The following is a 21,932-nucleotide window of genomic DNA, read 5'->3' as shown; positions in this document are numbered from 1 at the left end:
TCTTCAAAACTTGGTCTTGCCAATCTTTTTCTTTTTTCTCTTTTCTTTTTTTTTTTTTTTTTTTTTTTTTCTCTGTGCATTTTAAAATCATCCCCATCCCTATCCTTGTCCTACTAACGCCTCAGGCAATCCTTCCCTCTTTCCTCTCCACCGCCTTCATGAACCCTTAGTCTTTCCACCCTCCTCAAAATATTCAAAATAGTCATTCATAAACACACTCTTTGATACATTTTAAACGTCTGCCAAGAGAACTAGTCTTTTCTTACACACCTCTTATTTCTCTTTTAACGAACCCCAACCCTGCATCAACTGCAACTTCTATAGTGTTCACTCACTACCCTTCCAACTTACGTATCTTCAACGTTTAACGCTCATTTCCCCATATTTGATTCTTTCCTCTTCCTCACTCATCTTTTCGACCATAATCCCTTATACACTCTTCACACTACATATCTTTTACCACCCCTGGTTTTGTTTTTTTCTAAAAAAAAAAAAAAAAAAAAAAAAAAGAAAATTCGTTCTTATAGTGCACACTTTATTTTTCTTTCATTCTCTGTCTATATTTAAACCATCGGTAAGAACATCGGTCGCTTAGACTAACCATTCAAGCATGTTTAACCTTTTTTTTATTATTATTGTTTTATTTCCCTTTCTTGTTAATATCTGGCTCCGTGTTGTTTTGTGCCTGGTGTTTCGCAGTAAACTAGTTTGTTAGCGTTACTTTATTTTTTTCCCCTTCGTTCCCCCCTTTTTTTATTTCCTTTATTTTCATTCGTCATTTCTTTTTTTGGGCAGATATAAAATTAAATGGAAAGAAAGGAACAATTCTGATACGCTGTGTCTCAATCAGCGTAATTCGATTGACATTCCATCCGAGACCTCTGTAATTGACCTTATTTCTTGTGTCCAATAATTGAATGAATAGCCACACAATGTCCTTCGGTACAACCTACTTTACACCTGCGCCTATCGGGCGTGAAATGGATTTTGGTGCCCCGACCTCACGTCAAAGCTTTCATCAACGGACTTGCAGTGGTGGGGCCTATGCAGAGGAGATGTTCATGATCCCCAAGCTAGGATCAGACCCAAGAGATTTCTACGTCGAGGATGACAAGGACCTCGCCTCGGCTGGACCGGGCGCCAAGCAGCCTCGCGATAGAATGAGACTTAACAGGATTCTGAACGCTTCTGAACAACAGCAACAGAGTGGAGCTGACCAATACCAAGGCTACCCTTGCCAAGATAATTCGCCCACTCTGCAGTCTTTTCAAACATCTGGATCTCTGCCTGTTTCCACTTTCCCAGTGACCTCTGTTGCTTCCTTGTCGCCAATGACCCCTGATGGCTCGCCAGTTCCTTCTGGTATTGCCCCAACCTTGGCTACCATGTCGTCGTCCATGTCCCCGATGACTTCGTTTTCGACTATGAGCCAACCCAATTTGATTTTCGAGGACGTGATGCCCTACTCCTACAACATCTCTCAGTACCCTGCTCAGGCATATTCGTTTAAGCACACTGGAAATGCGCGGCCACTGGAGCAGTCCGTATTCTCTACAGACGCCACACACAGCCATTCTCCTCAGGGTCATCATTATAGTAGCCAGAGCCCTGACCCGTCCGGATCTCCCGCCGCTCTCGCTCCTTTCCCTCAACGTAGCATGAACGCACTGGTCGATCATCAGTATCCTACACCAGATTCTCCGCCTTCAACTTTCTATCATGCTCAACATCAAATGCCTTCGCCCTACAGCGTTGGTTCTCATAGCCCAATTGCAAATGGTCCATATACTTCTGCATATATTACCCCAGAGGCTGGAGCCTCATTCACACCAACACCACCAACAACACCACACTATGGATTCTCAGCCCCTACCGACAACCGCTATCAGACAGGAGCCATGTCTTTATATGGAGATCACTTTGCATTGCAGGCTCAGCCCCTATCTCGTCCTAACCGGTCAGGCAATGTCCGTACACGCAAAGCACCATATGAATCTCGCACAGCAAGGACAGCAGATGGTTTGACAGGTGTGACGCCTCCACCCAGACGGTTCCAATGCCCTGAGTGTGAGAAGGCTTTCCCCACAAAAGGTGAACTTGCGTCTCACTCTCGTTGCCATCTTAAAGTCCCAGCATTCTTGTGCAGTATTTGCGGACGTCCCTTTAAGAGACGTACAGACTATGTTCGTCACGTTCGTAACGTTCATGAGGAAGTTGGACGCTATGGCTGCAATCAATGTGGAGAACGGTTTGGAAGGCTAGACAAACTGAAGCGTCATGACAAACGTGGATGTGGTGCTGATAAGGAGGAGGAGGATGAACAGCAATAATACTTGAATTTTTTATTTTTTCTGATATATTTGCATTTTTTTTTCTTTTAATCCTCTCTCTCTCCTCACCTCTGTCATAGGAATATGGGGCAATAAACAATATTTTAGATTAGTCAAACATTATTCTGATTTTTCTTCTCTATTTTGATGTTGTGGTTGATTATTTGAAGCTTATCATTATTGCTTGTGCTTGTTCAGGACCTGGCTCTCCACTAGCTTATTAATACATTCCATCCACATGACTTCTTGACCTCCCCCCACAGCCTTTAAGGTTCTCTAAACTATCTAATTTCGTCAAATGACATGTTTGTAATTTTCGACCCTTTTTTTCATGTCCTCCTTAATTACAGTCATGAAGGAGATATAAAAAAGGAGGAAATATGACGTCTTGGTTAATAATTCCAAAGGAGGGGGAGTAAATGAATGAAGGAGAGGTCCATATTAAACTGCTGTGGATATACGAGTGAGACCGTTGAATGTCCTATAAAAAGAAATCATAACTGGAGAAACTTCGATTAGCGATACTTTAATGATCCTCGTTATATCTATCAGTTATTCATATTTTACTGCATTTTCAAATAATCGACTAAAAGTTATTATTTTTAACAGGCCTCTTTTAGTGTACATTTATATATACATGCATATAATACATGTAACAAGGAAAATGCTTGTAAAGTGAATGATATATACCCTAATGATTCAGTCCGCATACCTGGAAGAAAATCATTGATAAAAGAAACTCTCAATAGGTTCAACAACAACAAAAAATTTGTGGTTTTTAGCCTTCCACTTGAACAAGGATGTGATTGAAGAAATTCAGGCATAAGAGAATGGTGGTTTTGCAGGATCATTATGCATTTATTGGGTACATGTGGTTACGATGAGTAAATTGATAAAATAATCATCACATAAAGTTTTCTTTCCTTTTCCATTTCCTTTCCTTTCCTTTCCTTTTTCTTTTTGTGTTGTAAAATTATCACAATGTAGCGCTACTCATCCCGACAGAAGAGAGTAGGGATGGATTCACTGACGTTGTAAGACTCTCTTGAGCTGTTGATGAGACAGATCCCATCGCCGAGTCTATTTCCTGACTCTCATATGGAGTCTCAAACATAAACTCAATGTCTAGAGCCTTGGGATCAGTCAAAAAATCTAATGAGCTAGACCAGTTATCGTTTTCACCTAGGGTGCTGCCAGTCGTACTTTCGCCTGCTTGACCATAGTTATCGGGGGGTATTTGGAGAATGGAGTCCATACTAAGGCCCCCAGAGACATCATTAGATGACAATAGCGCCTGGTTGGATATAAAATTGGAATAAAAGTTCGCTGACGTATGATTGCTGCTTTCGTGAGCAGGTGTAGACGTAGTCGCGTTCGATCCCGACACAGTTAATCCACCTGATTCCCTTTCGGCTGCCGCCTGCACAATACCCGTTGTTAAGGGCGTTGGTATGGGTGAAGACATTGATGCAGGTGACTCCATAGTGATAGGTGCTCTTGGCATCGCTGTAATGGGCATGGGGCTGCCAGGATTTACAGCAGGACTTGCCATCGTAGGAACTGTCGAGACTGTTGTGGATGACCCATTCACGGTTTCATCCACCACGCTTCCTTTTCGCTTGGGATTCCCATCTTTTTTCCCATTACTCTTTCGGCTCCGCCCTCCACCTCCTGTGGATGATACAGTTGGGGTTGATCCTTTAGCAGAATTGTTGCTACTTGATGCTGTGGCCAAAGAAGCATTACGTGCCCGCTTATTGCCCTTGGTATTTGAAGGCGCTACTATAGCTGCGGTATTGTTAATGTTTTGTATAGGGATTGCGGGTGAAATCATAGAGGGAGATGCTAGTGGCGCTGGCGATGCAGATAGTCCTAATTCGGTAACCGGACCCACATGCTGGATATGGGCTGTTGAGCCTGCAGAATTGATCCCTGGCGTTGGTTGGACTATCGAAGGTATATCTGTGCTGCTGGTGGAGAATGCTTGAGTACTCTCGGAGGATATAGCCCCTGGATGAATACTCATGGATAACCTGCGTTTTATTCCTGTTGAGGGTATTGATGTATCATGTTGTAATGTGTTTCCATGACCATTGACATTCAGTATTTGATTTGAGGCTCCTTCCATGACCATATGGCTTGATATAGATTGAGAAGTGTTGTCTTCCAATTTCACGGAGGGTTGACTGTCCTGCGTTGCTTGTAGCTTTAACTGTGTAGGGTCTTATTTGGAGAAATAATTAACAGTCAGTTGCCAGTTTCGGAAAAACTCACAAAAAAAATAAACAAAACAAAAGGCTACCCTCTACCTGTTGTCATCCGTATACCTGACTGTTGCATCAACTTGGGCATTCTAGATCGCATGGTGAGTATCTATTGAAGCGTATTGAGTTTTTGTTGCTTTGAGATAACAAGTTTGCTGGTAAAAAAAAAAATACATGAATGCTTTCTAAAATATCTTTACTTGCGCTTGCAATCCAAAGGCATACCTCAAGCTTTCCCATGGTTTTACTCGCAACCCCAAACTCATTTACGATGCTGTCCGGAATAGTGTAATGTACGTTTCTCAGAGCAGTCTGCGAGCGTTTAGCATTGGACTTCTTCTTGATTTCCGTTTTTGCATCAAGACTTGGACTGGGTGGTAATTCATCCTTTGGACGAGGAACTAATTCCTGGAAGCCTGATACCGTGATTTCCATTCTCTCGAATTTGAATTCTGGTGTGAACACGACCTTCAGATCGGCAGCCATCACGACCTATAAATGTTTCCTCGAGGCTGGTTAACCATAATAACAACAGCGATAATAATATAAAGATTGCGCTGGACATAAAATGTTATTGTAAAGTAAATGTCCCTTGCCTTTGTCCCGTTAACGTAGTCTGATATTAAGGATACTCTAGGACATTTCATAACTAATGGTATTTTTGATACTGACTCGAGAGCACCGTCTAAAGTAATTCTCATTTCCCGGACACCTGCTTGATAATTCACAGAGTAATACTCTGCTAATAGTGCTACAGGCAGCTCTGTTATGAAATAATATTAGGTGAGTGGCGATATTTCAAATAAAAACACACAATACTCACGCATGCATGCTACATTTAAGGTAGTGATTTAAGGTTGAATACATACCAAACACTTTGGTTTCTTTACTGGAGGGGTTGAAAAGAGTATACTTTTGGCTACCATCAGCAGAATAGAACTTGTTGACAAAAGCTTGCCAGTACTGAATCGTCTGGTTCTAACATATGTTGAAAAAAAAAAAAAAAAAAAAAAAGTCAATTTCCTAGAGTAGCATCCAAGCCCAATTATAAACGATATAATATAGACAAAAAACAAAAAACAAAAAAAAAAAAAAAAAAAAAAAAATGCATAGGTATAAAGTACCTCATCATGGGGAATCAGTTGCTGACAATACTGCAGTAGTAACAGAGTAGCTTTCGGCTCTTGTTCTTCTTCGGGAGGATGAGAAAGCAGTGTGCTTAATCATTAAAAGTGGGGATTAGTAAGTTTCCGAAACAGTTTATATCACCCGTTTTTATAAAAATTTAAGAAATATAAAACATATTATTGATGTTAAAAATACCTTGTATGCCCGAATGGGACTCCTTGCCACTGCATCGGCGATTGCTGCAGTTGATGTTGAGGTTGTGATTGATGGTGGGTCATAAATGACGTAGGCTGGTCTTGTCCTTCTTGTTGTTGTTGAGGGAGTTGCTGAACTATCCGTTGAAGCTGCTGCTGCTGTTGTTGTTGTTGTTGTTGTTGTTGTTGTCGGCCCTCTTCATTCTGAGGATGTCGGGACTGATTCGACTGTTGCTGCTTCTGCTGTTCATTTGTTTCGTGCTCTAGGTCCTGTGGCCCTTTCTGCGAATGCTCATGCCTTTGCAATTCTTGCTTTGGTGCTATTTGCTCCGGTTGCAATTGATGCTGAAGCTGAGGTTGTTGTGGAGACTTAATTTCTTGACGTTGCTGTTGCTGTTGCTGTTGCTGTTGCATCTGTTCGAGGGCCTGTTGTTGTCGTTGCTGTTGTTGTTGCTGTTGTTGTTGCTGATGCTGAAGCTGAAGCTGTAATTGCTGTTGATGTTGCGCTTGATGCAATTGATTTGGATGGATAATCTGTTGCGGTAGCCGTGCCTGTTGATGTTGCAAATGCATTTGTTTTTGCTGCTGTAGCTGTATGGTGTTTAGATGTCCTGGTGGGCCCATGTTAGATCCCTGAAAAGGTGCTTGATAATGGAAACCTAGCGGCGTTGAAGCAGGCATAGACTGTGCCTGCAACCCTTGATGTCCTGCATGTAAGAGTGCCTGCTGCTGGTACTGCTGCAGTTGCTGTTTTTGGTGCTGTTGCTGTTGCTGCTGTAGCTGTAGCTGTAACTGATGTATTTGCTGTTGCTGCTGTATCTGTTGCTGCTGTTGTTGCTGCTGTTGTTGCTGCTGTTGTTGCTGCTGTTGTTGTTGCTGTTGTTGTTGCTGTTGTTGTTGCTGCTGCTGTTGTTGTTGGCGCTGTTGCAATAACAGTTGCTGTTGTTGTGCCTGCTGCTGTGCCTGTTGCTGCCGTAGTAATATTTGTTGTTGATGTAAGTAATGCAGGTGCATATGTTGAACCTGAACTGGAGGATGGGGCTGTTGTTGAACATGAGTATGATTTGGTTGTGCCTGTGCTTGTTGCAAGGACTGCATCTGTCCGTTTAAATTGTTGTTAGACATCATTGTCGTGGATGGCCGAATGTGAACTGTGTTAGTTAACGATGAAATACTTCCATCTGGGGTATTGATTGTATTCAAAGGAGTGGAATTTGACAAAACATTCGGAAGTGAGGTGCCAATGCCTATGTTGGTATTGATATTGCTACTGTTGCTACCACTACCTGCGTTGTTGTTGTTGTTATTGTTGTTGTTTTTGGTATTGGTGTTGAAATGACTGGCTCCAAACATTATTGCGAATAACAAAGTTTTCAGCGACTCAGTTTAGTTTTTAAAAAAGTATGCAAGGGTCGCTAATGTGACGTGGCTCCTTAGCAGCTTGTCAGGGCATTGTGACACATGGTGTCCTTCGCTACTTTTTCATTCTCATCATCAACTATGCTTAGTTTACTCTTGTTTAAAACTCTTGAACAACGGACAACCATTGATATAACCTCGAGTCTTATATATATTCCTCTTCGGTTCACGAGCACGCTACGCTCATCATGTCTGTATGACCAAATCAATCATATAAAAGCTCATTTGTCATCGCGTTTTCATTTACTCAAGTTTATTCAAAAAGTTGTTTTTTTTCTTTAAATACCAATGTCTTGATGTAATAGGGTTTACCCAACGAGCAACAAACAACTAATGTATTCAGCGGGATAAAGGGGGATGAACTACCTACTGCAGATAGTCTTTTCGGTGAAAGTACCAGTGTCAGTGGCCAAGGTTCTAAATATTCCCAAGATCTGTCATCAGGAATCAGGAGTGGCGTGACTAAAGCGTGCACTCCTCCTTTCAGACCCCCAGTCAGGCCATCTGTTGGATCCCTGGCCAGGCCTTTAGCCAGTTCCCCAACCAGACCCCCGACCGCATCTCTAACCAGACCCCCAATCCCATCTCTAGTCAAGCCCCCAGTCGGATCTCTAGTCAGACCTCCGGCCGGACCCTCGGTCAGACCCTCAGTCGGATCTCCAATTAGGCCCCCAGTTGGATCTTCAATCAGACCTCCAGCTGGACTTTCAATTAGGCCCACAGGCGGATCCTCGCAGCCACAACAGCAGCAGCAACAGCAACAGCAACGGCACCGCCAAGTTAGCCACATGCTTCCAAACGCATCCATGAATCCGCCTTTGCGCCCAGCGGTGGCTCCTCGACCCCAGTTTCTGGTGCACCAAAACAGCCACCATCCTCCGCTTCAACCTCATCAACTTTCACGACCGCCTTCGACTCCACAAGAACAGCCCCAAAGGCCAAACCATCAGATAGTCATGCAGCATCAAGACACCAAAGAGAGCCAATCTGATGCTGACATCTCATCATTCAAGAACCCTCAACAATCAATTTTGAGAACAAATCCACCCGAAACTAAAATCACTGAGGAACCAAAATATGCCCAACCTCCGCTTGACGGGCTTATCGAAGATACTTTACCTTCTGCAGATGTACTTTTCGGCGGCTCCTCGACCTTTGATTTGTTCCAGCCTTCAGTTCTAAATACCCAACAATCCATTGTACAAGAGTTCAGACCGCAGAGAACAGAGCGGGAAATATCGACTTCTGAAATTCAAATTCAGTCCTATCGAGCTCAAATGATAGATAGTAGTGCTACTGATACCTCTTCATTGTTTCCAGGTCCTCCTAATGAGCTTATGAAGGCAGATATAACACAGAATGAACAAACTCAGTCCCGGATGTTGGCATCACAGGAAACTAAGCATTCCGCTCCAATAACTCAGAGCTTTCCTGTAAAAACAGCATCGCCCAGAGACAAGAGGTTCGAACCACAACCAAATGCAAGTCTCAGCCAACATGGCTCTCCACTTCTAAATGATGTCGCTAAAGAGGAGAACCTCATTACAGATGACATACATCAAATAAAATCGCCTTTACTAGATGACAAACACAGCGGGCAGCCAAAGGTTGCGGCAAATCTTGATCCAATCCCGGTTTTTACCGAATCATCAGAAATGGATGCATCGCAGCTTTTTTCAGGAACTACAGCCGTGGACCCCAGCGCGTTTTTCACGCACATTTTTCATCAAAACCAATCCATTTTTTCAGAGCAGTCAAAATATAGCTACCCACAAATCATGCAGGACATCGACTTGCATGGTGCGCTCAATGCTATAGCAAGCTCTGCAGAGGGCTTAACATTGGAATCCGATCAGTTTTCCGGGGCCAGCTGGTCGGATAAACTAATGAAGGAACAAAATGAAGGAGCGAATGCAAGAAATGTAGAGTCAGTAGAGTCACGGAACATACCGGCAACAACAGAAAAACCCCAAGAGGTAAGTGATACTTTCAATGGATAATGGTTAATCATCAATTTCAGATGGTCTTAGTGAGATAGTCTCAAAGTATTGCTTGACTCACGATGAATTTTATTTAGACGTTTGTCTCTGTTACGATCAAATCAAACTGAGAGCTATGTAGCTCATTTACCTAACTTTTCTATTTTTGATTATTTCCAATTTCGGTTATAGAATTTACCATTGAGTTATCGCCTGCCGGACGCCTTGGACGCCGACTTTGATGCCGTTCTACAGAGGAATAGTGAGCAGGATAGCATTCATGCCGACATGCATCCCACTTTATCGCCGGAAACGGCTCAGCACGGCCAATCCCGGCTGGATGCCAATGATACACCTAAAATGGTGGACGAAATCCCTCAAAGCGTGGACCGGAACCAGTTTCAAGATCAACGCAATCATCAGAGGCAAGCACAAGGACTGTCCCATCACGTACCTGGTGCTCAACCATCAACTGATGTTTCCCCGCATTTTAATTCGGGGTCTGAACGGCCCAAGGCAATAACTGAATTGTCTTCTTTCACGGGATTTCTTACAGAAAATCAGACATCAAATGATCAATCATCCTCAGACGTAAGCTCGATGTACCCACAGGAACCAGTTTTCATTCCACCTGCGACTTCGCCTCTATGCTCCAGCAATGACTTGCAGCCAAGCGATGAACCACCGGTTTCTGTTAAAGATATTCATCGAAGTAATCAAAATGAGACTAAGCAACCAGATACACATCAGTCTCAAGTCCAAATAGCGTCTTCTGATAGTCAACCCATCTCATTTGATGACAACCTTGCGGGCCCTAGCAGCCCTACATTTCATCGCGATCTGACCAATACTTTTAGCAGTCAATTTTCCCACGAGAGCAGTATTATGGGACCACAAGGCAGCTATTCTATATTGGAACTTAATGCTGAATCGGCTCACTCACCTTATTTTATTTACGCAAAGCAGACGCCTCTAATTCATGAGCACCATGACAGCTATGGACATCCCGTTTCACAGTCAGACTCGTTGCCTTGGAGAACACAGCAAATTGACGTCGAGACATCTACATTTGATCAAGTCTCTCTAACGGAAGACGGCACTACACACACACCTATAACTTCTCCTATATCAGGTCCTGGTCCGAAAGAACGTGGATTGACTTCATTATTAGACCACTCGACGCTAAGTGCTGTTGAGGATCTACTGAACATGCCAAAATCCGCCGCGTTTGAACGAGGCATGTCACGGTTATTTAAAGGTGTAAAAAGTAGTGCAACGTCAATTTTTTCCTCATCACTTTCGCAGTTGCAGCCCAAGCAGTTACCGGGGGACGATTCTGCAAGCAAGGGCAAGGTCCAAACCTCTCCTCAGGCTGATTACATGGTTGCAGGTCCTCATATAGATGAAATGTCGGGAGCAGCTACTTTGTCAGCATCCGCTCCTGATGGTCCTAATGTATTACCATCTAACCTAACGTCGGATCAAAATCAGGCTATGGCGATTACGGATGATGTTATCGCCACTACACCCACTGCTACCTTATCTATGAAAGAGGCAATCTCATCTGTGATCAAAGAGGAGAGCTCTGTAGTTCAAGCTTCTTTATCTTTAAGAGATGAAGACCGGGCACAAATAGAAGTAATACAGTTGGCGAGCTCTGCTGGGAATATCGCTCAGAACATTGATACATTGGATGTGACCCAAAAAGCAGAAGAATCTTATCCAGATGCCTCAGGGATATGTCTGGGTACGTATGGATTAAAATCTTGGAGGTTAAACCTTTCAAATGCTTTCATTTGCTCACTTTTTTTTTTTTTTTTTTTTCTTTCTTTCTATTATGTTGATAAAACAGGAGCTGTGGCCGCAACATCCATCGCCTATCCAGGAATAGTTGAACCATTGGCTACCTCAGCTAGCGTTAGCGCAGAGAATCAGCAAATTATAGGTTCCCAATCATCAAAATCTCCACAGTTACCAGCTCTAGAATTTAGTGCAATACCAACACACTTTTCTGATATTCCTGTCGAGCAGAGCCCATTTTATAGGATTAACGAAAATTCATTTAGCGGTAACCAGGCTGGAATTTCATCCGGTAAATCAAGCTCTCACTCCCAACTTTCAACCTCCAATATTCTGAACAGAGCTGTGACTCCCCAAAAACAAGCAGTGGTGTCACCACCTTTGGAGAAGACAGGAACGCTCACTGTTCGTGCAACACCGGACAAAAAGCAGAGATTTTTGGAGAAAGGCCGGGAATTATTGGAAAAGCGTCAGCAGAAATCATATCCTCACTCACCGTCATCTAAATCAACCACTCTCCCATCACAGTTTTCTCCGGTCATTGAACATAAGCAGGAGGTAACTTTGGCTCAGGAAAGGTCAGCAAACCTCAGTGATATATTCGGTAACCTATCAACTATGACACATCGCTCGTCCTTCGAGCTTAGCACGGAGAAAGATCTCAATTGCTCACAGCAGTCTTATCAGTCAGAGTCATCGTTTCTTCCTCCAAATGAGGCCCATCAGAACACAGCGCATATTTCTAATTCAGTGCCACAAAGCCATGACGTTGTATACGAGAACGGTGGTGAACCAAAAGGTACTTCACTGGTGGAAAATGAAAAGTTAAAGCAGCAGATTGCGTCACTATCGGCTCAACTTAATGCCATGACAACAGACCGTGAGAGCGCATTGATTCTGGAATTGCGTAGCGAACTTGCTAGAAAAGAGACGGAGCTGGATATGACAAATGCTGCATTCAATCAACTCTCTATCAGGCATTCAGAGCAGGCTGAATTTATGGCGAAAGAGAACCGGCGCCTTCAGGAAGCCTTGTTGAGCGCTCAAGCAAATGCGGCTTTCGAGTCACAATCCAAATTGCTTGCAAGATGTCAGGAGCTTGAATCAGAGCTTGAGCAAGTCCGACACAGTTATTTGGAATCCCAGGCTGCCAATGCTAAATTTGAGCAGCTATCTAGAGTCCTTGAAGAGAATGAGCAGCTTCGAGAAGAGCTCCAGCGCTCGCAGGATCAACTACAAGAGTACGTTTTAGAGAAGCAAATGTCAAGTGTCCCACTTGGAGGAGTAGTGGATTCATCGGAGCAGCTCTCCAAAGAAGCTGAAGGCCTCCGCAGACAGCTGAAAGGGCAACGAGAAGAGATGAAGGAGCTGCAAGATTTAATTAAGCGTTCAGAAACTGAAAAGCGTGATCTCAATTCAAAAATTGAGAGTCTGGAGAGGCTCTTGGCTGATACTGAAAAGCATCGGTAAGAGAGCAATAGTTTTCAGTTTACATCTTTCGAGTTTTATTTTATTTTATTTTTTTTTGCTGAATAAAATATCTGTCATTATGCAGTCGCTGAACAAAAAGAGTGTCCCAACTATTCTTTACTTGATATAGAAATGAACTGAAGAGTCAACAGATCATGAAGGACGATGCCTACAGAGTTATACAGCAAAAATTAATCGATACATTTGAAGAGGAAAAAGCTCAGTATATGGATGAACAAGCCTTTGAACTAGCCAAGCTGGAGCATCGGTATAACTTGGTAAAGGAGGAATTGCAGGCTCTTCAAACGGAGGTAAATGAGAGACAGGTGTTGACGGAACGAGGTGTGGAGTCTACAGCTGAAGAGGAAATAACTGAGCAGTGCACCCTAGTAATCGCACAGGAGCGTGTTGTGCAGCTGGAAGCCGAACTAGTCGCTTTAAGAAACCAAAATGCAAAGCATGAAGCAAACGCAAACGGCTATGGTGTGGAGGTAGATGAACTTAGAAGAAGTGAAGTTTGCCTCAAGACGGAGCTCAAGCGTTCGGAATCACGCCTATTGAAGTTACAGCAGGAGTTGTATGAAATGAAGAAGCACACGGAGTTACTGGAACAATCACCCAAGGTAGATTTACATATACTGGAAGGAGCACGAGTACATGGTAACAGTGAGATGAGGCTTGAAGATGATCTCGTAATTACCAGAAAAGATATTACTATGGAGCAGAGTGGATATGATAGCATGGCTGAACGCATAATTAAGCTCCAAGAGGATTGTTTTATGGCTCAAGAAGAAAAGCTGCGGACCGAAGGGCTCCTGAATCGTGTTCAGATGGAACTTGTAGCTGCGAGGGATGAAGTTGAGAGACTACAGGCCAGTCAGGATGAGGTTCAGAATGAATCTAGTTTCTATAGAAATCTAGAACAAGAACTTGTTCAGACGAAAAGTAGTCTTAAGCAACTTCAAGCAGAGCTTAAAGATCATGATGCAGTTGTAAAAGACTTGGCTGCACTGCGCAAGCAACATGAAGAGATGGTGGCGGCCGCATTGGATCAGAAGACGACTTGGACAACACGACTATCTAGTCTCACACAGCAACTTGAGGATCAACGCTTAGAGTACCTTCATTTAAAGCAGGCAGCCGAGAAGGGACAGGGCACTCCCTATGATGTCGATCTGGAAAGTCTTATGTCTGAGATACAGCATCTCAAGACAGTGCTGGTTGAAGAGAGGAGAGGGAGCGAGGAGCAGATCCATGCATTGGAAGGTCAAATCCGACAAGCAGAAGACATGCTGCAGGAAAATCAAAAGGAGATGGAAAGGATAAAGATTCAGTCAAAAGTAGCAGAGAGCGAGCTGGCGGCCCTCAGAGGTTATCAAGATGAGGAAAAGTGGCGCTATGATCAGCATATGGACTCTATCTCACGACTACAGAGTCAGCTTGAAGATACTGTTAGCAAGCATACTACAGTTGTTGATGAGGCAACGCTGCGTGAAAAAAGGTTAAGGGTAGAAATTTCGGCCTTGGAAAAGTCGAAGCTAGAGTTGGAAGCCCAGGTTCACTCACAGATTGTTTATGCAGAGATGCAAAAGGCTGAAAACCATTCTCAAATGGACACGATTCAAAAGTTACAGGGAGACCTAGTCATGTTTGCCGATAAGGCACCTGAAGTTATTCACTTGAGAAATAGCTTAACGAAACTTCAGGATGAACATCAGCAGGCGTCAGAGCAAACGCAACTCATAGTTGATCTCTTTGAGAAATTAGTGCCGCTACCAGGAGAATCGGAGAAGTTGAATGCTTTAGAGGAAATTGTTATTTCAACGCTCACTAACGTGAGGCTTTTGGGATATTCGATCCAGCCCTTGACGCAAGTGGCTCTTCAGCTAATTGAACTCCAGAGATCTATAGTGAAGAGCCGAGCAAGCGCACCTGTAGAGAGAGAGACGCAGCAGATTGATGGACCTGGCCGTGATGCGGGACTGCTATCCAATAATAATGAGCCTATGAATACCAGTGATCACGCCTTGGAGGTGAAAGAGCTGCAGGAAAAGTTGGTAAAAGCTGAACATGGTATTCTCAAATTACGGCAATTTATTCATGAGTTTCAGGCCGAAGAGAAAAGAACCATCCTTGAGTTGCAGCAGCGACTTGAAGAATCTGAAAATGAGAACAATCATGTTCGCTCACAACTAGCGAAGGCTCAGGCGATGCTATTAACAAAGTCCGCTGAGCTTGCGACATTGACAGATGGATCTACCTCAGCATCAGCTACGTCCTTGTCGCAATCACCGATTCAGGGACAGACAGAGGTACAACATCTCAAACAGCAACCGCCACCGCAGCAACAAGGAGTAGAATCTGAGCCAGAATATGTCCAAGGGAGAACCTTACCGACGGATGAAATGTTTAAAGTGTTTGAAGGTACTGGTCAAGTTCATCGCGAGGCGATTCTGGCGTTGGAACCTCTGCGTCAGCAGAAGGTGGAGCTAGAGCGTACTTTATTAGATCTTCGACATCGGTATGAGCAGTCTCAAAAGGAGAATGATGCACTGCTTTCAGAGTTGGAAGAAGAGAATCAACGTTTGAAAGCCAGGGTCATGCGTATGAGCCCAGATACATCATCGAATGAGCATCAAGAGAAGATTCGTGATCTTGAATCGGAGGTAGAAGAGTTGATGCGCCAACTCAAGACAGCACAGCGGGAACGAGAATTCACTAGACAAGACATGAGGTCCCTAAAGGCTGAGTTAGCCAAGCGCAAGGCGCAGGCCTGAGGTTTGTATATTTGAAATATTATTTAAAATATAAAAAATAATAAAAAAAATTAAAAGTTTAAAAAAAAGGGGGAGCGTGTGGATGATCATGCTGACCATAACCAGGCTTGTGCTTGGATCAATGACGGAGGGATGATTCGAGCAAATATCACACACAGCACAACATTTCACCCCCTTTTTTTTGAATTGATTATGGACAGCATTTTATCGTGGCATGCATGTTCGTTGCGCCCCTGGTCTTTTTTTCTTTATGCCACTTCTGGTCACCACTCTCACTCCTCTTTATTCACTCTCGCCCTACATTCCTATTTTCACTTATTCTCTCACTTATACACTCATTCACACATACTCACGCTCTTCACTCTATTCGTACGCCACTAAAGCTATTGTTCTTTTTCCAACATCAACTTATCGACTTCTTCTGTCTCTGACACCGCTCTCGCTGCGGGCCAACTCTCATATCTCAGTTTACAAATACCTTCTACAACTCTTCCGCAAGGATGCCCAACCATGCTCCACAAAAATCACCTAACGTCAACAATCTGATTTCATTTTGGAGCGACCTCGAGACACCTGTACAAACACCACGCTCACAGGCACGGCGTACTTCCTTAAACAAAGCAGGTCCTCCTGTCATAGCTCACCTAGCTACCCAACCGAGAGTGTCAGGGTCATCACCAGCTTTATTATCATCTACTGGTAGCAATCCTTTTATTAGTCCCGTCAATACTTGCGCTTTACCATCGACCTCTGTTTCTGGGTCAGGACCAAGAGGAGATGCACCTCTATTTCCTCTCCGATCAGTAGCGCCAGCTCAAGGGCACGTCTTTGGATCAAATCGACATTCATTAGATACAATCAAAACTCAGCCATCGATTCCACCTCCGGCGCGGCCTTTCAGAAGTACTGCTCCCAAGACTGTTCAGACTACGCAAACTACACATAATACACATAATACACATAATACACATAATACACATAATACACGACGACATTCCAACCCAAAGCCAGACCTTATAATCGATACCGGAAGGCAAAGACTATCTTCAGGCAAAGAAGCGCGCGCTCTAACATCTCTTTCAACTCCAACAAAAAGAAATGAAGGTATATTGAAGCTGGCTGTGATACCACCAGTGCAGACTAAAGAGGCATCCTTGAACCGTCATCAACACCTTGCTCGAAATCATCCTCTCGTGCTTGGCTCCGAGCCCCTTGGGCGGCCTATCGATGCCCTTTTGCCTCTAGGTATGACGATGTAACACACTAGTATAGGCTGTGTAATCGAAAATCATTCACCTTTCGACTTACAATATTATTTCTTTTTATATTAATGATTCTAGTCAAGCCAAGCGTGGAGCCAAAACTCACTCTGGACACAGCAGGAAATAGTCGCGGCTCAATATCCACAATAATACCAAAGTCTAAAGATAATCAGGGTGCTCAGGAGCAAGTCGACAAAATTTTGGATTTAGTTGACTCTAACTCAAGCAAGAGAACAGCAGCAGCCCATAATAAAAGATCCAAGACATCGTCCGAACCAATTTTGAATATACAGCGGAAACAACATCCAGCTAACCAACGGCGAGAAAGAAGTGATGTAGACTTGAAGGAGAAGGAACGCATGAAAGCTCAGAGAGAGGATAAAGATAACGGTAACAAGAAGCAAAGGCCCGACATTATGTATGCGATTGTAAAAGGCATTCCCGCCAGACCGGTTATTCCCAAGCTTGTAGGGGCTTCTGGGTCAGGAACTGTGATCATTTCTAAAAACCGTGGCGAGGATAGATCAGATAGTGGCCACAATAACGGAAGCGTCAGCCGCGTGGTAGATGAAGCAGTAACTATTGTGTCTACCGGGCGAAGTCGTGAACGCAGAACAACTAGATCAGATAGCCAGAACATTCTGATCCAAGCGGACAACAAAACGATTGAGAAAACCAATCAGCTTCAACAGGAATATACCCCCAAAGCATTATCTTTCGGTAGTTTGGATGAAGATTCGGACCTTGAGGAGGATTCTCTCCGATCTGACGATAGTAGTAACAAGGAAAAGATCGGATTACTTGAGAATGAAAACGAGAACAAATCAACCCAAGCCGACGTTACAATAATCGTAGAGAAGCTTAACTCAAATTCTGTTACACGCCCTTCACAGTCAACCTTAACAAACGCCTCACACAAACTGGAAGTTTCTCAAAAATACATGGGAGGTACTCCATTGGGGACTGCACGTACAGGAAGTGCACCAGAGAATTCTTCACTTAATAGCGCTGATGCCCTGTTCCAAGCCAGCGCTCCTCTGATTACCTATCCAGCTCTTGATGCATATCTTTCTTCCTTAAAACCAGCCAACTTCTCTAAAGTACCGCTCTCCCCCGCATTGGAGCCTTTAGAGGCATCCAAACAGGAAAAAACAGGAGCCAAACAAGCCGCAAAGCAAAAGAAAAAGCAAGCACAAGATTCTAAGGAAGGCATGTTCCCTCCACTGGGAAGAGTCCCCACAGGCGTGTCACTCGATCAGCTGAAGATAAATGTGACCAAACCCCCAGGATTTTTTGATCAGGAGCTCCAGAACGTGCTCCTATCCTCAGCAGTAGATGGAATCATGAGTGGTGAAGCTTCGAACATTGGCATATCATGGATGCGACTTGAGATCATTCGCGATTTTTTACAGTTCGTCGGATTATACCTCTCTGTTTCTGGTAACACATTCATCAACCAAAAGTGGCTTTATGCCACTGTCAACATCATCCCTGCTATTTTATCTCTGGATTTCCCAAGAGCGCTGGGTCATGGGATGATATTCTTGATTTTGTTCACCTTGGTCTGCTGTATCGGATTGTATACATTCAAGATTATGACCAAGACTGATCCTAATGATGACATAGAAGTAAGGCTCGTGCCTGCGTTAAATGCTTTGAAAAAAGCAGAATTGGCTTGCATTTATGCTTTCTATACTAACCAGCCTTATACTACTATGGTAATAGGGGCTTGAAGTATCCTCTTGGAGCCTTCGCTCAAAAAAGCAGCGTATTGAAACAATCTCCATTGTCTTCCTGCTAACAACATTATATCTGCCTCTGGCAAAGTTGTCGTTCGACGCCTTAGTTTGGTCCGATACTATGTGGCCTACCTCGAATCCCTATAAAAACGTAGATTTCCCAGTCCTTACACCACTTGGACCTAGTGGCATTTATCGAAATCCGTCTGATTTTTGTTATGTTACATCTATGAAGATCCAAGACCTCAATTTTGCATATGTAATCATCCCATTAGCAATATTCACTCTTTGTGTAAACACACTATACTTTCCGCTGGCAATCAGAAGATTAGTAATCCTTAACTTGCCGAGGATTGACAAGTATACTGAGCAAGGTGAACGGAGGCTGGACCCAGATGAGGAATACAAGCGCTTGACCAACTCAGATAACTGTCCGTACAATTTCCTCTATAACGGTATGAGGTCAATGTTATGAAAGCAAAGCTATAGTCTATCTTTCTAGACCCTTATAACTATACTCTTTATACTTAAGGTTTAATGCATACTTGTTCCACTTTATTAGGCTACAGAAGGGAGCAAGGGACGTACAAAGTTGTTGTGATGTTCAATAAGCTCCTTGCTGTTGTCATAGTTGTCCTCTTCTCCAAAGATAACTGCCTCTTCCGAGGCTACGAACGCAGGACTATCGAGGCAACCCGTGCGGGGCTTCAGATAGTCTTCACAGTCAGCTTAATATATCGACACTACCGCACAAAACCTTTCCTATACGCTTCTCAGAACCTAAGCGAGTATTGGTCACGAGCTTGCACCGTTGTCACTAGCGTAATTGGCTTATTCATCGTCCTAAAAGTTGGCCCTCTATCTGTCAATGCACTCGGAATCATGTTGGTGGCAGCGTATATCCTTATGTGCGTCATTGTCATTTGGTTTGTGATCCGACAAACTCAAAAGTTCCAGATCATGCTCAAGCAGATCCAACAACGACTTGATTTTTCACTTGAGATATTCAATCCAAAACTCAATTACTTCAAGCATATTAAGCGACGTATCTGGCAGGAGACATGGACGACAACTTTGCTTATTGATGACTCGTTCAAGATGCCTGAGAACAAGATTGTGGCATATAGTCAATCGCCACATCGACCGCCCTATTTACTCAACTTTGCTGGTACAGTTGCAGAGCGCCATGTGGAGAACCTCCGTATTGTAAGGCAAATTGGCCTAAGATCATACTCGCAAGCATGCCAATTCCTGACGCCCGTCATGGTGCGCAAGCGGACTCTTATTTTAAAAGAGTTTGTAGGGCCAGATATGTATTATGCGCCAGAGTTTATGACATCCAACATCAAGACTTATTTCGGAAAGGCTTACGTAGTCCCATTCCCGTTTTCCGTGGTCTTTGTTTATGATGAATCATCTGTTGTAGTGACTCTTGTCAAAGAACATGACCTGGATCGCTACATCCAGCAGAACCAAGATGCTGAGATTCAAAGGCGAAGGGAACTAAGGTACCAACTCCGAGCACTGGATGGGAAATTTGTTATACGCCCATTTGTTGAGATGAGAGGCGTCCATAGAGGTAGAGAGAGCAATGGCACCATGGAGGTAAGCTTATTGCACTTTATAGGAGGGAAAATCAATTCTGTTGTCTGGTTCAGCGGGTCAAATGAGATGCAGGACCACTGATTTATCTATTTCGGTATCTTTAACAGATGTCTCTAGTAAACGCCCCTGTTAGTTACAAGCGTGGACTATTTACTATTCATCGGAAGAAGATGTCTAGCTGGCAAGGGCACAACATGAACCCCGGATTCTCTGTCACAATCACGTATTCTGATGGAGAAGTTCAGGATCCCGAAGGATCGGCTCAACTATCGCACGAAACCACTATTGGCCACGACATCATTGGCATTACCAGAGATTTTCAAATGACGCCAGCATTGGCGCGACTACTTCGTGATAATCATGCTCTCGTGTCCAGAGGCACCAAGAAGGTTAAACGAGTTATGCAGGCATACCAAGCTCATTATCGGCACGAAGCACAGCACAAAGACGCGACTCTGTCCTATGATTTCTTTATTAATGTTTATGACAATCCTACCTTGAAGCGGAAAGACCTAGAAGCTCTTGTCTTGGCTACCGAAGAAAACCCAAAGGTCCGTTTCCCTTCAACCGACGTCACTCTGGCCATTGATTTCCTGTATGAACGGATGGCAGCTGTGAACAGAACTCGGATTCATCAATGGTGGTATCTCTTCTGGGACGATCTCTACCGTAAGAACCACGAGGAAATACCTCAGTTGACTCCCAAGGAATTCTCACCAGCTTTTCCAGGGTCTATCTGCTATCGGCCCATGCCAAGGCAAGAGCTGGAGAGCTTTTTGGAAAAGCATGGATGTTGGCAGAAGAGCGGTCGAGCAGGGTTTATGCATATTGGTGTCCTCAATAGGATGTATACATTTATGAACGAGCTCGTCTTTGAAAGAATGTCCAGGGATCAGCGAATGAGGCAACTTGAATTGTCGACAGTTGAACGACAGCGACTAGAAAACCTATTCCTGGTTACTAAGGCTAAGGTCCATAATGACGGTACATACAAGCGGTTACCACTATCAGAGTACGAGGAAAATGATCATGGGGCTACCCAGAACACAGATAATCAAAGCCTCGGTAGGAAGCCATCTATGACATCTCTTGGAAGGACCAAGAGTAAGAAGGGATGGTTTGAAAGTATTACACCAGGCCGTCGTCTAAAGGTCTCAAGTCGCTTGGAGAGCTATTCTCCAGGATACATCATCCCTCAGACATGGCAACAAAAGGCTAGCCAATTTACTGCGCTATTGATTGGAGGGCGGTCAGAAGATATGATCGGCGATTCTGATGAAGAAGATGATATGAATGACGATGAGGATATAGCCCAGAAGGAGCGCAAGGGCTCGGCAAGCTCCTTAGAAACCTCGATTCTGCAGCCTGAGAAAGCTGGGGAAACGTACTACAAAAAGACGTCTACCTCCCCTGGTCATCACCAACAGACTGAATTGTCGGATAAGTCCAAGAAAAGGCTTCAAAAGGACCTCCAACAACCTATGCAGCGGCCCAAAGTATCATTAGTAAGTCGACCGGAGTCATGGGCTTCAGTATCAACATGCATAGACAACGATGTGACACATGGTACAGAAGAGGAAGAACTCGTGCCACTGACGTCAAATCAGCAGCAGGACCTGAGTTCAAGAAACCAAAAACTGAGAACCAGAGATGAAGATGCTGGTATGGCCAGCGACTGCATGAGTGTTGCCAGTATGAGCTCTGAGGATTATTGGTAGCCTAGCCTAGGTTACAACAGAATTTATTCATAAGAGATGCCTAAAATATCATTCTAAAAGCCGATTAAACCAATGTTATTAAATGTATCAATAAGAGACAGACATTCATGTCGTGCAGAACCTACGGAGTACGAGTTTAGGTTGGTTTACGAAACTTCAAAAATAAATAAATAAATAAATAAAAAAAGGTATACATCGAGTTCTATCCTTGCTGCATGTCCTCTTATCAAGGGTTCTTTTTTCTTCT

General features: G+C 43.7%; 5 protein-coding genes across 5 annotated transcripts; 3 read left to right on the top strand and 2 right to left on the bottom strand.

The window, feature by feature from the left end:
- The first annotated feature begins 485 nt into the window (after positions 1-485).
- Positions 486-2,453, top strand: BCR41DRAFT_361878 (hypothetical protein). The gene is made up of 2 exons (XM_022025623.1): positions 486-573; positions 925-2,453. The coding sequence occupies exon 2, from the start codon at positions 933-935 to the stop codon at positions 2,328-2,330; it is 1,398 nt and encodes a 465-aa protein (XP_021877007.1). The 5' UTR covers positions 486-573; positions 925-932; the 3' UTR covers positions 2,331-2,453.
- A 1,904-nt stretch (positions 2,454-4,357) lies between these two features.
- On the bottom strand, positions 4,358-7,301 carry BCR41DRAFT_187697 (LIM-domain binding protein-domain-containing protein). Its single transcript, XM_022019798.1, has 7 exons — positions 5,918-7,301; positions 5,719-5,812; positions 5,464-5,572; positions 5,191-5,345; positions 4,820-5,086; positions 4,633-4,703; positions 4,358-4,553 (listed from the first exon to the last, which is right to left on the bottom strand). Exons 1-7 carry the CDS (start codon positions 7,267-7,269, stop codon positions 4,397-4,399), a joined length of 2,205 nt encoding a protein of 734 aa, XP_021877006.1. The 5' UTR covers positions 7,270-7,301; the 3' UTR covers positions 4,358-4,396.
- A 509-nt stretch (positions 7,302-7,810) lies between these two features.
- BCR41DRAFT_295951 (hypothetical protein) lies at positions 7,811-8,053 on the bottom strand (the record flags this gene model as incomplete). Its single annotated transcript, XM_022020424.1, has 1 exon — positions 7,811-8,053. A coding segment is annotated over one exon (243 nt), but the record flags the coding sequence as incomplete, so codon positions are not given.
- A 4,638-nt stretch (positions 8,054-12,691) lies between these two features.
- BCR41DRAFT_187667 (hypothetical protein) lies at positions 12,692-15,469 on the top strand. The gene has a single exon (XM_022019797.1). It carries the CDS (start codon positions 12,740-12,742, stop codon positions 15,359-15,361), a length of 2,622 nt encoding a protein of 873 aa, XP_021877004.1. The 5' UTR covers positions 12,692-12,739; the 3' UTR covers positions 15,362-15,469.
- A 169-nt stretch (positions 15,470-15,638) lies between these two features.
- Positions 15,639-21,750, top strand: BCR41DRAFT_425544 (hypothetical protein). The gene is made up of 5 exons (XM_022030599.1): positions 15,639-16,606; positions 16,702-18,251; positions 18,349-18,817; positions 18,925-19,967; positions 20,075-21,750. The coding sequence occupies exons 1-5, from the start codon at positions 15,862-15,864 to the stop codon at positions 21,683-21,685; spliced, it is 5,418 nt and encodes a 1,805-aa protein (XP_021877003.1). The 5' UTR covers positions 15,639-15,861; the 3' UTR covers positions 21,686-21,750.
- Positions 21,751-21,932: the final 182 nt, after the last annotated feature.

Source organism: Lobosporangium transversale, assembly GCF_002105155.1.
Source record: "Lobosporangium transversale strain NRRL 3116 chromosome Unknown BCR41scaffold_51, whole genome shotgun sequence".
Classification (NCBI taxonomy): domain Eukaryota; kingdom Fungi; phylum Mortierellomycota; class Mortierellomycetes; order Mortierellales; family Mortierellaceae; genus Lobosporangium; species Lobosporangium transversale.
This window is presented reverse-complemented; position numbering and strand designations above follow the sequence as displayed.

Excerpts from the sequence above, each read along its gene's own strand:
- BCR41DRAFT_187697 (XM_022019798.1), bottom strand. The coding sequence starts at position 7,269 with ATGTTTGGAGCCAGTCATTTCAACACCAATACCAAAAACAACAACAAT. Across the intron at positions 5,573-5,718 it reads AACTGATTCCCCATGATGAG|AACCAGACGATTCAGTACTG; the intron begins GTACTTTATACC and ends AACATATGTTAG. Across the intron at positions 4,554-4,632 it reads CGGATGACAACAGGTAGAGG|ACCCTACACAGTTAAAGCTA; the intron begins GTAGCCTTTTGT and ends TCTCCAAATAAG.
- BCR41DRAFT_361878 (XM_022025623.1), top strand. The coding sequence starts at position 933 with ATGTCCTTCGGTACAACCTACTTTACACCTGCGCCTATCGGGCGTGAA.
- BCR41DRAFT_425544 (XM_022030599.1), top strand. The coding sequence starts at position 15,862 with ATGCCCAACCATGCTCCACAAAAATCACCTAACGTCAACAATCTGATT. Across the intron at positions 18,252-18,348 it reads ATCCTAATGATGACATAGAA|GGGCTTGAAGTATCCTCTTG; the intron begins GTAAGGCTCGTG and ends CTATGGTAATAG. Across the intron at positions 18,818-18,924 it reads GTACAATTTCCTCTATAACG|GCTACAGAAGGGAGCAAGGG; the intron begins GTATGAGGTCAA and ends CCACTTTATTAG.
- BCR41DRAFT_187667 (XM_022019797.1), top strand. The coding sequence starts at position 12,740 with ATGAAGGACGATGCCTACAGAGTTATACAGCAAAAATTAATCGATACA.